At 62.3% G+C, this 14,670-nt stretch overlaps 1 protein-coding gene across 1 annotated transcript in view; it reads left to right on the top strand.

The window, feature by feature from the left end:
• The window catches only part of PEPD (peptidase D), a 118,886-nt gene extending 104,660 nt beyond the window's left edge, over positions 1-14,226 (top strand). Inside the window, exons 12-15 of the mRNA XM_070632531.1 lie at positions 1,582-1,730; positions 9,575-9,759; positions 13,079-13,270; positions 13,713-14,226. Of these exons, the coding sequence (XP_070488632.1) occupies positions 1,582-1,730; positions 9,575-9,759; positions 13,079-13,270; positions 13,713-13,850 (664 nt within the window). The 3' untranslated portion in view covers positions 13,851-14,226. The remainder of the gene's footprint in view (positions 1-1,581; positions 1,731-9,574; positions 9,760-13,078; positions 13,271-13,712) is intronic.
• The last annotated feature ends 444 nt before the right edge of the window (positions 14,227-14,670 follow it).

The raw sequence follows: 14,670 nt of genomic DNA, 5'->3' as shown, positions 1-14,670 counted from the left end.
GCAGCTTCTGGAATGTTTGTTGAGCAGCTGTGTTTACCATTAGGGTTTGGGTTTGAATGAGAGGCCCTTGTGGTGAAAGGCGTGGCTTCCTCGGCTCAGATTTGCCAGCATGTGCGGCTATAGACTGCCCCCCACGGGGAGCTGAGGGTGAAGCCAGGCAGTGAGCAGAGCTGGACGGCAGCCAATCAGAAGGCAGCCCCCGTCTCCTCCTCCTTCCCCCTTGCCCTGTGGTCCCCGGGCCCTGAAGACGCCGCAGGATCCTGGGGGCTGGACCCATATCCCTTAGTCAGTTTTGTCACCATCACCGCCATGACTTGGCCATGACCCTGTGAAGGGCCTAGGGTCTGCGGAGATCCCTGCTCTGTACCTGCTGGCAAGCAGCCTGCTAGGGTGCTTGGGTGGGATAGGATGGGGAGGCGCTTAGTGTGTGCGCCCCGCTCTTCTCGTTCGGTCCCCTGTTGGCATGGGTGACCGAGTGGGAGCCAGCAGTCCCTCACATATCCAGTCCCATCCCACTGCTGAGGGTGCACAGGGCCCTCCCTTTCCTGCCCTTGGTCGGCCAGGGCCCTGGGTCCACCGTGAAGCAGCAGGGGCCTGGGAGCACAGCTCACCCACTCCATCCTGCCCCGCTGCCCTGGGGCCCGGTCACTGGGTATCCAGAGGGCAGGCTCAGCAGGGCTCCTGACCCAGCAGGCCTGCCTGTCTGTCCCAGCACCATCCTGCCTCTGCAGGCTCATGGCTCCCAGCTCGGGCCTCTTCTGTCACCCCACTCTCCACTCTCTCTGTCTGTGCCTGCTGGTCCCTGCTCTGCCACCTGGGGCTGTAGGGGCACCCGGCGGCCCCCGAAGGGGTTTGCAGCTGGCCAGGCCCCAGGAGAGCCCCACTCGACATAAAGCTGTCCTCTGCCCTGCCCTCAGGGCCTGGCAGAGCATGGCTGTCCCACCCCAGCAGGGCAAGGGAGAGGGATGCTTTCCTGTGGCCGAGGGGACCCCAGAGCTGGAGCAGAGCCATCAACTGGGTTTCGCTCTAACACTGGTGCCTGCGAGGGGCAGGTGGTGTGGCTCAGTCCCCTTTCCCTGTCTGGCAGGTGTGTCCATCCATCCCAGGGCCCCTGTGTGGCTCCCATGAGCATTACCTCACGGGCTGCAGCCATTCCCTGTGCTGGGTGCAAGGCGGCCCTGATGGGTCGGAGTGCTCACACACATGCGGGGGCGGATGGGGGCCTGGGGACATTGCCGCCCCTCCCTCCTCTCAGTGAGTCCCCACAGCCGGGCACGTGGAGGCCGCAGAGGGCAGGGGCTGTGTGCAGGGTCAGCCCCACTTTCCCTAGCCTTCACTGCTCTGGGGTCAGAGGTCACCCGGGATGGCCTGAGGTTCCTTTGCTGCTCGAGCGCCATGAGGAGACACTGGGTGGGAGGGTCCCAAAGTGCTCCCTACTCTGGTCATGATGCAAGGGGGCTTGGGCTCAGCCCCCTGCAGTGTCCAGGGCCAAGCAGGCCGCCCATGAGTGGGAGGGAGGCATGGGGCTGTGTCCCCTCCTGCCCCTTCCGCCCCCCGCCTCAGGCCCTCCTCTCCCTGCAGCCTGTTCGACATGGGCGGTGAGTATTACTGCTTCTCTTCCGACATCACCTGCTCCTTTCCCGCCAATGGCAAGTTCACCGCAGACCAGAAGGCCATCTACGAGGCGGTGCTGCGCAGCTGCCGTGCTGTCATGAGCGCCATGAAGCCAGGTGAGGGCGGGGCCCATGGAGAGGACCGCCTGGTGGGGTGCCGGGCGGCAGGGCATCTCTGAGAAGTGGGTGCTGCCCCCTACAACCCACATCCATCCCTCCCTCACTCGCCTGGCCCATAATGCCCTGATGGTGTCGGTCCCCAGGGTCACTGTTAGGGAGGTGGGCTGACCACCAGGCAGGGACAGAGCTGGGAATCGGGCAGCACAGCCCAGGGTCATCCCACGTCCCATCCGACCTCCTGCAGCTGCATGTCCCCCTGCCCACACTGGCCCCTGGGATGTCAGCATGGCCCCTGCCCTGTCCCGAAGCAGAGTCCACTCTGGGAGCTCTGCACACGGGCATCTGGTGCACATGGGCACCCTCTTGTTCAGGGCCGGTGACTGCGGCTGCATTTGGCAGGGCCGAGTGTGTCTCCTGGGTTTGGGAAATGGTGACCAGAGGCTTTGGGGTCGTCTGAGGACCTGGCGTGACATGTCTTGAAGGCTGAACTTGGAGTGCAGACTGAAATCAGGGAGACCAGCAGTCAGATTTGCATCCTCCATGGAGTCTTGATTTGAAAAAAGAAAAAGGAGAAAGGGTTCTGAGCCCCGGAACTCTCAAAGCCCCAGGATGTGGCCTCCTGTGGGCCCAGGACCTGGCGGCCCGGCCTTTGGCTCACAGCCCCTGTGGCCCCACGGCGAGTCATTGGGATAAGTTAGCCGTGGCTGCCGGCCAGGGGCTGTTTTGCAGGGGTCCTCAGCAGCTGTCGCTTTGAGAAGTGAACTGTGAGCAGGGCTTTCTGGATGGCCCCCTGTCCAGCCCTGAGAGCCCCCACCAGAGGCCAGGGAGCCATGAAGGGATGCTGGGGGCACGCCAGGCTCCAGCCCCGCACCCTCCTTGCCTAGCGTGAACAGAGCTTAGTGACCAAATGAGTCCCAGGACAGGGAACTCAGATGTGCCCCAAAAGGAAGACAAGGAAGGAGAACCCAGAAGTGGAGCTCCTGATGGGGTGGCAGCGTTGATTGGATCTGCCTGGTTTATCGGCTGTGGAAGAAGACAGCGTCTTGTGCTAATTGTTTAAAAAGCAGGAGTCTCCTTGAAGGTTACTACAGGAAACCTCCAGGACAGACTGTTGCTAAAGACACAACAGTGACGATGGGGCGGCCAGCGGCCCCCTTTTGTGCAAAAGAAAAGGGGACAGTGAGAATGTGGATTCATGGGTGCTTGTAAATCCATGGGGAGGTGCAAGGAGGGAGCCAGACCACAGGCTGGGGGCGTGGGAGGAGGGGAGTGCTCACCAGGGGCCTTTATCCCTTTTGGCCTTTAGACCCCGGACTGCACCCGCTGTCCTGTGAGACCCCACCTGGTGCAGCAGTTGCTCCAGCGGCTGCCACGCCGCCTCCTGCTCTCCTTAAGCCCTCCGTCCATCCGGAGGAGGAGTTTTTGCTCAGTTGTGGAGGGCATGGGTCATCTAAATGACGAGTGTTTCAGACGGAGCGAACAGCACTGGCTTGGAGGGTGGGTTGTGGCTCCCGGCCCCAAGGAGGCCCTCCGCCTTACGCCCCGCCCTGTACTGCAGTCATGGTGGAGGTTGAGCAGATCGCATCCCCTTTCCCTTTGGTGGACTCTTCACCTGTGCAGACAGGTGTGAATTAGATGTCCAGGAGGTCCAGGCCCTGGGCTGGAAGGGGCCAGCGCCCCACTTCCCAGTGGAGCCAGTCAGAGCCGAGCCATGCTGCCAGGGAGGGCTAAGAGGGGCCAGAGCCCACCGTGAGCCCCCAGACCCCTGTGTAGCCACGCCCCATGGCAGGTCTCTCAGAGGGCGGAGTGGGCCTGCTTGCACCCGAGCCACACTCCACCCTGGAGACGACGGGGCAGGCAGAGGGAGCCCAGGCGTGGCCGGCGGTTGAGGAGAGCAGGTTGGCAGGATGTTGGGCAGGCGGAGCTTCGGAAGGACACTGAGTCCTCTGGGGCTCTTTGCTCACCTCTGAGCTCCAGGCTTCAAGGCCTGGCCAACCCACCTGCCGCTCACCCCCAGGAAAGCCTCCTGGGGTCGGGCAGGGCCTGTGTGTGTGGCACCTTCTCAGCTGGTGTCCTGGCCAGATCAGTCGGCCAACAAAGCAACCCCAATTCTGCCCAGAAGGTGGCCAAGCCCACAGGCAAGTCCCGAGGGCCCCATGTCCCAGCATTCACCCTGTCACCCTGGTCCCATGGGGCTGCCTGGCCATGCCCCTCTTGGGGCAGCCACAAGGCCTCGGGACCAGCCGGACCGGGCTCAGCTGAGCGTCTTTGCAAACTGTGTGGGGTGGTCCTGCCAGCACACAGTGGACACAGGCTGGGTCTGCACTGGGGCCTCGAAGTTCCCTTGTGTGCGGGATGGAGCAGATGCCCCACAGTACGCCCCCACCTCTACCGCCCATTCTTGGAGATCGTGGCCGCGGGCCAAGCCTGCCTCCCTCAGTGCCTCACACAGTGCGGGCCCCACAGGGTGGCTCCTGGGCCCACAGAGCTGCTCTCAGATGGGGGCAGGTCGCCTCCCCATAGCAGCAAGGAGGCCGCGGCCAGGGCAGCCCCATGCCCTGTCCTAGCGGAAATGCCCCTGGTTTGTGGGTTCGGCTCCTGGGCCAAGCCAAACTCCCGCTGAGACTGCATGGCTGCTTCCTGTGACCTTGCAGGGAAGAGTAAATAAAGGCAGCGGGGTCACAGCAAGCCGCCCAGAGCAGAGCAGAGAGGGATGTCAGGATATGCTGGATCCTGAGGTATGGCCCCAGGGTCTGAGGAAGGCAGGCCTTGGCCTCCAGTCCTCAGGTCAGAGGGGAGCGTCCCTCACTGTCACTCAGAGATAGCCAGGGAAGGAGCACTGAGCTCCCTCAGAGGGTGGACAGGGCCAGGCCAGGCAGCGGTGGCACATGGAAGAATGCCACCCATGCTGGCCCCACGGAAAGGGCCTGGATGCCACAGCTGTGCGCTGGCTTCTGGCTGGGGGGGATCGAAGCTCTCCATGGCTTCTGTCAGGGCAGGCAGCCTACCCTGTGCAGAGCACCGTGTCACATGGGCACCAGAGAGTGTGCCAATGGGCCCCGGTCCTCCTGAGGGGAGGAGGCACTGTGGGGAGGGCAGGGGTGTGCCTGGCAGGGGCGGCCCCAGGTGGCCCGCATGGCCCACCACGTGTCTCCTGTGGCTCATGGTTGGGATGCCTTGCCGGTTCTGCCTCCCTCCCGGGCAGGGGCTGGGCTCCCCTCAGGCTTCTCCTTAAAGATGACACAGAACCCAGGGTCTGGTAGACAGAGGTACGGGGACAGCATGCCACCCAGACCGCAGATGACCTCTGGGGCAGGAGCCAGAACAGCGAGGGCCCATGTCCCTGCTGCTGGCCATAGGATGGTGGGCGAGCTCCCGCCCTCCCTGACCTTTACTCCCTCAGAGCTGTCTGCCAGGCAGGGGGGACCATGCAGAGACTGCGCAAGGCAGCCACGCTCGGCTCAGCATCGAGGCGCCTACAGCCCAGGCACACGCTGCCCCCTGCCCTTCCACAGGGTGAGTGGGTCCCCAGAGGTCTTGGCAGCAGACGGGTCTACAGTGGTGTGGGCTGGAGGCCCTCAGCCCAGCGCCAGCTCAGCCTGCCAGGCAGCTCCCTGCGGCCCACAAGCCTGCCCCAGGACCCCAGCCCTGAACCTTCCCGCCTGCACCCCCAGGGCCTGGCGCACACATCATCCCCTGAGGGCCATTGTCTTCAGATGAAGTGAGCTCTTTGTTTGGATGTGTCTGTGAGGATGCAGCTCGAGGGGCCCTCTGCTGCCTTGCTGGCTCGGCTCAGGGCCTCAGAGACCCCAGGGCTGTCACACTCTGGGCAGGAGGCCTCAAGGCAGTGATGGATGCTGCTAAGGCTCTGAGGAGCTGGCCCAAGCAGCAGGCCCAGCAGGCTCCCGGCCCATCAGGAGGTGTGGCCTGAGGAGGACCAGGTGGGCACAGAAGGACAGCTGGTGACCTAGGGCCACTCTGGACACATACTGGGGCACAAGGGTGGGGTGCAGACCCAGAAGCTACCCTGCCTCCCTGGAATCTGACTGCATGGAGGAGCAGGGTCGGGCACACCCGACTTTCGGGTCATGCCAGGAGGGAGCCTGGGGTTCCTGCTAAGGCCACATGTTTACCAGGCTGGAGCAGGGCACAGGCCTCTCCCTCTCTGGGCTCAGAGGCTGCGTCCAGCCACAGCTGTGGCAGTGCAGTGCTACACTGTGGCAGGAGGAGCTCTGGCAGTACAGCAAGGAGCAGTCAGGGAGGGCTTCCTGGAGAAAGCCTCAACACAGGCCCGTGGGAGGGATGGGAGTGAGTCTGGGAAGGTGAGGCCCTTGGAGGCGTGGTCCCGACTCAGGGAACAGCAGGTGGAAGGGAAGGGGAGTGCCAGCACTGAGGCACTGACCCAGGAGCGGGTGAGGGATGAGGCTGCAGAGCAAAGCCAGGCTGAGGAACTCGGGGCTCTGTCCTCAGGGTGGGGCCAGTCTGACCCATGTGCTAAAGAGACGACCCTGGTATTTGACTTTATGCAGGAGGCCGTGGGGGATGAGGCATTGCAAGAGCCGGGGAGAAACCCGGGCCGAGGTCCAGGAGAGGTGGGGACCCGCAAGGGGTCAAGATGCTTTGGGGAAGAGGAGACAGACGTGCTTGCTGGAGGTGGGAGGGAGGCAGGGCACGTGACGCCCAGTCCCTGCAGCGTGATCCCCACTGTGCGTCCCCAGTGTGAGCAGGCTTGGGGGACCGCCGATGCCTTCTGGCCGGTCATGTGGGCTCCGAGGTGCCTGGGGCTGCCGCGGGAGGGGAGCCCCGCAGTCAGGCCAGGGGCTGCCCCCAACGTGGTCTGGGCCTGGCCGGTGGGGGGCCCTGTGGCATATGCCCACCCCATAGCCTAGCCCAAGGACAGTAACCTCCACACACTTCAGGGGCCTCTGCCCTGGCTGTGGGTGTCGTAACCACCATCCGGGCCAGACACTGGGGCCAAATTGCTGGAGGTTTAATCACTGTCACAACGCTAACCACACACATGCAGAAACTCCCACTCCGGGCCAAGAGTGCTGTGTGGAAGGCCTTCCCCGAGGGTGCACGGGCGAGGAGACTTGAGGCGCCGCGGGGACCGCCTGGGCCCATGCATCCGGCCCCCACAAGGGGCCGTGAGGACAGGAGAGGAGCCGAGCTGCCAGCACGCAGCATGATTTATACCTGCCTCCCGCCCTCTGCCGAGGCCCCGCGCTGGAAGTGAGCCCGGATTGTAGTCAGGCTGTTTCCTGGGGCTCCTTTGTGGTGACCAGAAAAGACCCCTGCCCCAGAGAAATGAGGCTGCGCAGGGGTTGGGGTGTCGGCCACCACACAGGACGCCCTTCCTCAGCCCTGGGGCCAGGCTGGCTGCCGGAGCTGAGTTTGCAGAGCCTAGGGAAGAGCGCCGCCCCTGACCGGGTGCTCACTCTGCTGGGCCCCGGGGTGCCCTGGAGGCAGCCACTCCTCTGTGGGAGGACGAGAAGCAAGTGGGCAGGCCCGTCTAGTGGACAAGGACAAGGGGGAATGTGCACAGGGAAAAAGCATCACGACAGCACAGAGAGCAGCTGGCTGGGGAAGGTCTCGCCAGGGAGGGGCCGACTTACAGGAACCCCCTCCGCCCCCCGCCCCCTCGCTGAGGGTGAAGAGTCACAGGCCTGCCCAGTGCAGTCCATCAGCAGAGTCTGATGCAGAGTCCTTCCGGAACAGGCGGCCTGGCCTGGGGAGGCCAGGTGGGGTGGGGGGATCTTAGAGGAGAGCGATCCCTGAGGCCGGGGCAGGCTTGCCTTGTGCCCCAGGAACACAGTGGACTTGAAGTTTGAATCCAGGGTCTGGTTGGCCTGACGGTGCTGGAAGAATAGTGGCTAATGACAGTTTTTGGGGGGACACTGACCCAGTCCACTGGTAGACGCCAGAGCCCCTTTGGCTGGCTTTCTAGGGCCAACATTGTGGCCGTGTGACAATACAGGCATCTGAGGCTCACGGAGGTGAAGCCTTACTCAGGTCACACAGCAGGTGAGCAGCCGAGCGGGGCTCCAGTTGCCGGGGTCTCCATTTCAGGATGCAGACCATCAGGGGTGCGGCCTGGCCTCTCCCTCCGTGCTGCTGTGGTCACTGCCAGACTCCAGACCCCAGGATGCCACCCCCACCTCAGCACCTCGTGGGCCGAGGCAGACAGAGCCAGACTCTAAGGAGGCCCACTGTCTCTTGGGACAGGTCTGGGCGTCCTTCACTCGGCCTCTCTGCGCCTTGGGCCATGGACTGGCCAGTGCCCTATGAACTGGCCAGGGTGCAACCTCACCCGCTTGCTCAGAGCCTGGATCCTGAGGATCCAGGAGGTTGGATCAGCCCTGTGCCTCCAGCCCACCCAAGACCTTAACTGTGGGGCTCTGTCTGGCAGGGAAGGGGCCCCCGCGTGGGAGACTCGTGCACAGCGAGTGTCTCAGAGAGATGATGGCCTGTGTCCCAGGGTGGGCTCTCATCCGTCTCTACCCCTTGAGCCCGTCGTCTGCCCTCTGCCAGTCACAAAAGTTCAGAGAGCCCTGAGCCCAGACCCTGGTGGCCCAGCCCTTACCAGCACAAGGTCCAGTGAGGCCCCTCGTGGTATGGAGTCCCTGCCAGTGCTCCCGTCTTATGGCAGTGGTCATCAGAGATGGGGGATATGGAGAGCAGGGCATGGTGGGGAGGCCCCTTGGGAGCCAGGGTTGCTCCCCACGTGGAGGGGGCCACAGCACTGCACAGGGGTGCAGGACCCCACCCTGTCCACCTGGCCCTGCGTGTCCTGGAGCCACTGGCCTCAGCCAGCACGTCTTGCCCCAAACTCAGCCCTCATGGGTTGGGGCAGGGAGCTTCACCGGCCTAGGTCCTTGTCTGGTGCTTAGGCTGGGAGCCCAGTGCCAGTGAGCAAGCCTGAAGCTGGGGATTCCACAGAGCCCAGTGGGCAGGGCAGGCATGCCCTAGTGATGGCTGTTGCTCTTTGAGGGTAGCTCTCCGAGAGCCCTAGGCTGTCCCCCAGGGCCTTCCAGGAGGCCAGACAGGACTGAGCCCCACAAAGCCTGCGCACCCCGAAACTCAGTGTCTGGGGCTGCTTTCCACAGTGATCTTTGCCCCAGAAATGTGGGGCAAAGATGAGTGTGATTAGCAGCCTGGGCTTGGACAGCTGGGCTGCCATAGAGACAGTCACCAGCGCTGGGAGCAGGCGGGGCTGCGGACCCTGCCAGGCAGCCCATGAGGCTGTGCCAGCGCACCTTCTCTCCAGAAACCTTTGCTCCCCACAGCTGCTCCAAGGGTGACTCAGCCCCGTTCGGGGATGTGCAGGGATGTGTTCCTCCCACAGTCCCAGCTTCCCCCTGGCCCACAGCCTGGAGCTCTGAGACAGCGTTCGGACCTGAGCCTTGGTCTGGGGCTCACTGAGGCCACCCCACATCTGCTGTTGGGGACATACACTTTCTCCTCCGGATGCTCAGGCACCTTGCTGGGCTCCCCTGGCCCCAGAAGCACACATGGGCCAAGGGTGGTCACAGCATGGGCTGAGGAGTAGAATGGGCTGGGCCCCTGTGGGAAGCAGGTATTTGAGTGCCCCTGGCCATGGATGACAGAAGCCTACCCCTGAGGGCACGATGGAGAGTGAGGAACGGTCTCAAGATCCAGAGCTGGGGCTGGGAAAGTCCTGCATGGAGGGCCGCCCCAGGCCATGTCACCCCTACCCCTCACCTCAGGCCCTCCAGCCTCAGCCACTGCGAGGGCTTCGCATGTCCCCGAACTTTGCCCAGGGGAGCCCTGGCCAGGCTGCCAGTCTCCACAGCTCATTGCAGCCTCCTTCTGAGCCACAGGCGTCTGGTGGCCGGACATGCACCGCCTGGCTGACCGCATTCACCTGGAGGAGCTGGTGCGCATCGGCGTCCTGAGCGGCAGCATCGACACCATGCTCCAGGCCCACCTGGGCGCCGTGTTCATGCCTCATGGGCTCGGCCACTTCCTGGGCATCGATGTGCACGACGTGGGAGGCTACCCCGAGGTCAGTGTGGACACGGCAGTGCAAGTGGCCTGCCCATGAGCTGCTGCTGAGCCTGGCCCTCGCCAGGGCAGGGAGGGGCTGGGTGTAGTGGGGACCGGCAGCACAAGGAGGAATGGGGTCCCGGCAAGGCCCGCTGCCCCTCTACCCGCTTCACCCATTGGTTGGTGCTGGCCCAGGCTGCTGCCATGATGCCCCCCGACCCGAAGTGCCCTGGTCAAGCAGGGCTGTCTCGGTGAGCTGCCTCCACCAGTGGCCACCTCGGCAGGAGAAGCGAGATGGGTGTGTTCCGCACAGTGAGCCCTGGGCTGTGTGCTGTGTGTAGCGCCTGCCCTGAAGAATGGTAGATGGTCAGCGTGCAGTGCGTGCGGTCCCCGCAGAGCAGTGGGAGCCCCAAAGCTGGGTCTTAGTGATGGGGCTGGCCCTGCACCTTTCACGTCCTCCTGCCTTGGGCTTCCTTCGGATGGGGGTGATGCGGCTCCATCAGCGGCAGCTGGCCCTGATCCCTCCTGGGACTAGTTGAGCCCAGCAGCCCCCAGGAGCCCAGTAGCAGACCTCCTCCCTGGGCGCCCTCTGCCCCGCAGGCCCTGGGCCAGCACGCCCTGTGGCCTCCTTGTCTCCAGCACTCTAGGCACCCTGGGCAGGGGAGGGAGGCTCATGTGGGTGGCTCCAGACTAGGCTTCCCCTTCCCCCTCCTGCCCACTGATCCTTGGAAGGACCACCCGGAGGGTGCTCACAGCCTTCCGGAGGCCCTGCTGGGCAGGTGGCTGCAGCCTCTCCGGCCTTGGGTGGGTGGGGGTGAGCCAGGCCCTGCCCCTGGCCTGCTGCCCTCTGTGCAGGGGGCTGATTATGCAATCAGTGCACGCCCTGGGGCCCTCCAGCCGCTTAGCCAAGACTAGGTTTGGCCTGCTGGCTGCAGGGTATTTTGAAAGCACTAAGAACGATTTTTGGGGGGAAAAAATTGCTCAAGAGAAGTATTATTATTCAATTATTTTTTCCTCAAGTGTAAACAGTTAAATTTGGAGAAAGAAAATCAGTTTTAATTTCCTAATTTCTCTCCATCACACTGAGCAGGGAGCCAAGAGCAGGGCCTTCCAGACATTGTTAACTGCGGTTCGGTATTCATTAGCGCCAAAGCGCTTTTTTTCCACCAGAGAAAATTGGCAGCAAACTGTTTTCATCTTTTCCAGTAAGCAGCCCTTTGTGCTCACAGTCTATTCTTCTGACAGATAAACATTGTGGAAAAAATACGGCTTTTCCTATAAAAGTCAATTGTTTTATTTCAGGCCTACAGACACATCTGGGTCTCCTCTGGTCAGAGCCCAGTAAAAGTTGAGGCCCCGTCCAGCCCTCTGCCCAGGCGACGCTGGCGTGGACCTGGGCTGGCTGAAGTCCTGGGCCCAAGAGGCCAGGGGCTCGGCCTCTCATTCGTGGGGTCTGCTCTCAGCCCCCGTCCCTCTCAGCCCTGCTCTGCTGTTCTGGGTGGGCCCATAGGGCAGAGTCCCGAGAGCTGATGCTCTGAAGGAGTGGCGGCCAGCATAGCCTCCCACGCCCCCGGGTCCCTCCCGTTCTCCCCTCACCCTCAGTTTGAGTGGTGGTCCTGAGATTTTCTGGAGGGAAGCCTGTGTACAAGCTTGAGCAGACTCTCCCCACCCTGCACACCGTGGAGCAGCTCGGTGTGGGAGGGGGAACGGCGGACACGACCTTGCCAGGTCTCTACCTCCACCAGGCCCCAGGCTTTGACAACCCTGGAGCGGAGGGAAGGGGACAGGCACATAGTAGAAGGTAAGGGACAGGGAGGGGGGTATCCAGGGACAGGCACAGACCTCAGATGGCAGGAGCGGGAACATCCCGGAACAGAGACCAGGACTCCAGCTCTGACAAGCAGCTTCTGGGAGGAGCCTGGCCCCAGCCCCATCCCACAAGCACCTCTCCCTGAGCACAGGGACCTTCCTTCCACATCCCCCACCCTCCTGCCTAGCCCCTCCAGGCACAAAGTGTTGTGGAGCCAGGTACCACACCAGACAGGTGTCTGCGCCCAGAGTATGACCCAGCAGGGGTCACATTGCCTTGATGACCCTCGTCACCTCCATCCCAGTCGGGCTCACAGCAGGTCGGGGCTGTGCGCACCAGTTCCTGTGTGTGCCCCACTGTCCCCGCCTTACCCGCCCGGTGCCAGCCATGGAGGCTGAGCCAGCCCGTTTCTGGTTACCTTACATGAACCACTAATTGAAGTCTGATGTTCTTAGCCCCTAAACAGTCAGAAGTGACAGGTCCATCTCCACAGCTGGGCTTCCAGGGATAGCCCAGAGCCTGCCCAGAAAGCTTGCTTTCTGCCCATTCACTCACGGGCCTTGGGCAAGGGCCACAGGGGTGCCTCAGGGGCCTGGGGAAGGCAGGGTAGTTTCTGCAAGTGTCCTAGGCACCACCTGCCCTCACAGCCCAGGCAGCCCTCTCGGCTATGTCCACCCACATGGATGGTCTGGGCTGGGCATGCTCTTGAGGGGGAGGGGCATGCCACTGCAGGGAGCAGCTGCCACTGCCGCTCACTCCTCAGAGCCATTGCTTCCGGCTCAGCTAGAGGGCCCTGAGTGTGAGCAGGGTGCAGAGCCACCACGTGTGCTCTTCTGGGGCCACCCCCAGGCCATGCACATGGGGTGCACGTGCATTTGTGCACGTACACACGAGAGCTGGTGCTGGCAGGCCCGTCCTGATGACAGCACCTGTCCCTCCTCCTGGAAGGCCACAGGGAAAACCTGGGACTTGGCCTGGGGGAGCCGGGCCCAGCACTTCTCAGGCCGCTTTCCACTGGAGCTGCTGGAAGAGAAGGTGCAGCCCGCGAGGCTCAGAGCCTCCTTAAGAGCTTTTTTGGCTTCCCAGCTTTGGCTTCTGCCGTTCTCCTGGCGGGAGAGGCCTGGGTGAGGGCAGCAGCCCCCAGGTGGCCCTGTGGGCCAGCACGGCAGCTTGCGCTGGGTGTGTGCACATGGGGGTCCACAGGCCTTGTCCGGGCAGTTCTGAGGGCAACAAGGGGCAGGCATACTCAAAACCAGGGGGGCTGTGCAGAGAGGAGAGGGCCTTATCTAAAGAGCTTATGCAGGGCACAGCAAGGGTGAGTGGGCTGGAGCCCCCCACTGTCATAAAGCCGCCCCTGCAGCCCCAGTGAGGCCCCTGGGGCTGGAGCCCGCCCTCCCGGGACGGAGGCCCACATGAGCGGGGGAGGGCTTCGTGCTGTGTGACTTGTGCCCATCTGTCTCCGCTGAGGCAGTGCCCTGGGTTGGAGCTGATGCCCTCCTTGGGCGGCCTGCCGGTCCTCTCCCCACAGGGCGTGGAGCGCATCGATGAGCCAGGCCTTCGGAGCCTGCGCACCGCTCGGCGCCTGGAGCCAGGCATGGTGCTCACCGTGGAGCCGGGCATCTACTTCATCGACCACCTCCTGGACGAGGCTCTGGCCGACCCGGCCCGCGCCTGCTTCTTTAACCGTGACGTCCTGCAGCGCTTCCGTGGTTTCGGTGGAGTGAGTGCCAAGGGGCCCTGCAGCCTTGCTCACAGAACACCCACCCCCTGCACCCCACTGCTGTGTGTCACCCCTTTGCCCCAGGATGGTAGCCCTAGTGGGAGGAGGACAATCTTGACTTCCTTACTTGAGAAGGACCTGCCCTGTCCTTTCTCATGGTCTGTCCTGGGACAAGTGCCTCACCCCTCAACAGAAGCCCCGCCCCCTCCAGGGGCTCCCATCCACTGGCAAGGGGCAAGGACAGGGTGGGCAGGTGGCATGAGCAGATGGCCCCAGGGGAGGAGCCTTCGTCTCAGCAGTCACCCACAGAGGCCTTGAAGCCAGCCCTTTCCCTCCGGGGCAGTAGTGACCCCTCATCAGAAGGGCCTTCCCACTCAGCAAGGGCTCAGCCTGGAGCTGTCACCAGCTCAGAAATAATGAGCGTCTTGTCGACCTGACCCAGGTCCGCATTGAGGAGGATGTCGTGGTGACCAACAGTGGCATGGAGCTGCTGACCTGCGTGCCCCGCACGGTGGAGGAAATCGAAGCATGCATGGCAGGCCGTGACAAGGCCTTTACTCCCTTCTCTGGACCACAGTAGAGCTAGGCGGGATTGCCCAGTGTGACGGGGACCAGCTTTGCAACCTCTCTTCTGGCTGGGCAGCCTGCTGATTTGCCCTCCAGCAGGAGATGGTGCTCAGAAATCACAGGCCGGCTTCCACATTTGATCACGGCAAACAGTGCTGTTTCCCGGGGGTCTAACCTTCTGCAAAATCACACCCTTAATCTGTCACTCTGCTTGAATGACAGTGGTTTTTAACAGGCTTACTGAAAATAATCCTATTCTTTTCTTTAATAACTAAAATGTGTCTTGCTGTCATTTGTATTCTTCTGCTCATGAAAGATGCAGTTTCACTGTTTCTCTCAAAAATCAATATGCAGAATGGAATTTACAATAAAAGATTTCCTAAAATGGGCCTTTGTGCACGGCTTCTTCTGTTCTTTATCCCTTTGCAGATGCGTACTGCATGCTTAGCCCCAGAAATGGACCCTGCAGAGGTCCCAGTGCTTAGGCAGCCTTTGCACAGTTAAAAGAAGAGGCCTTTTTGGGGTCAGCCCTGGTGGCCTAGTGGTTAAGTTCGGCACACTCCACTTTGGTGGCCTGGGTTTGGTTCCCAGGCACAGACCTACACCACTTGTCAGTGGCCATGCTGTGCTGGTGGCCCACATACAAAATAGAGGAAGATTTGCGACAGACGTTAGCTCAGGGCAAATCTTCCTCAGCAAAAAAAAAAAAAAAAAAAAAGAGGCCTTTTTGATACTGTTACTGCCTCCAAGAGAGATTTCTGAGGGGCAGCATCACGTAGCTCTTAAGGTACAGTTATTTAAATCTTGAGACTTGCACAGATTCCCTGTCCTTG

This window comes from Equus przewalskii, chromosome 9 (genome assembly GCF_037783145.1).
Source record: "Equus przewalskii isolate Varuska chromosome 9, EquPr2, whole genome shotgun sequence".
NCBI classification, from domain to species: Eukaryota; Metazoa; Chordata; class Mammalia; order Perissodactyla; family Equidae; genus Equus; species Equus przewalskii.
Note: the sequence above shows the minus strand (reverse complement) of the source record. Positions and strands in the feature narration are given on the sequence as shown.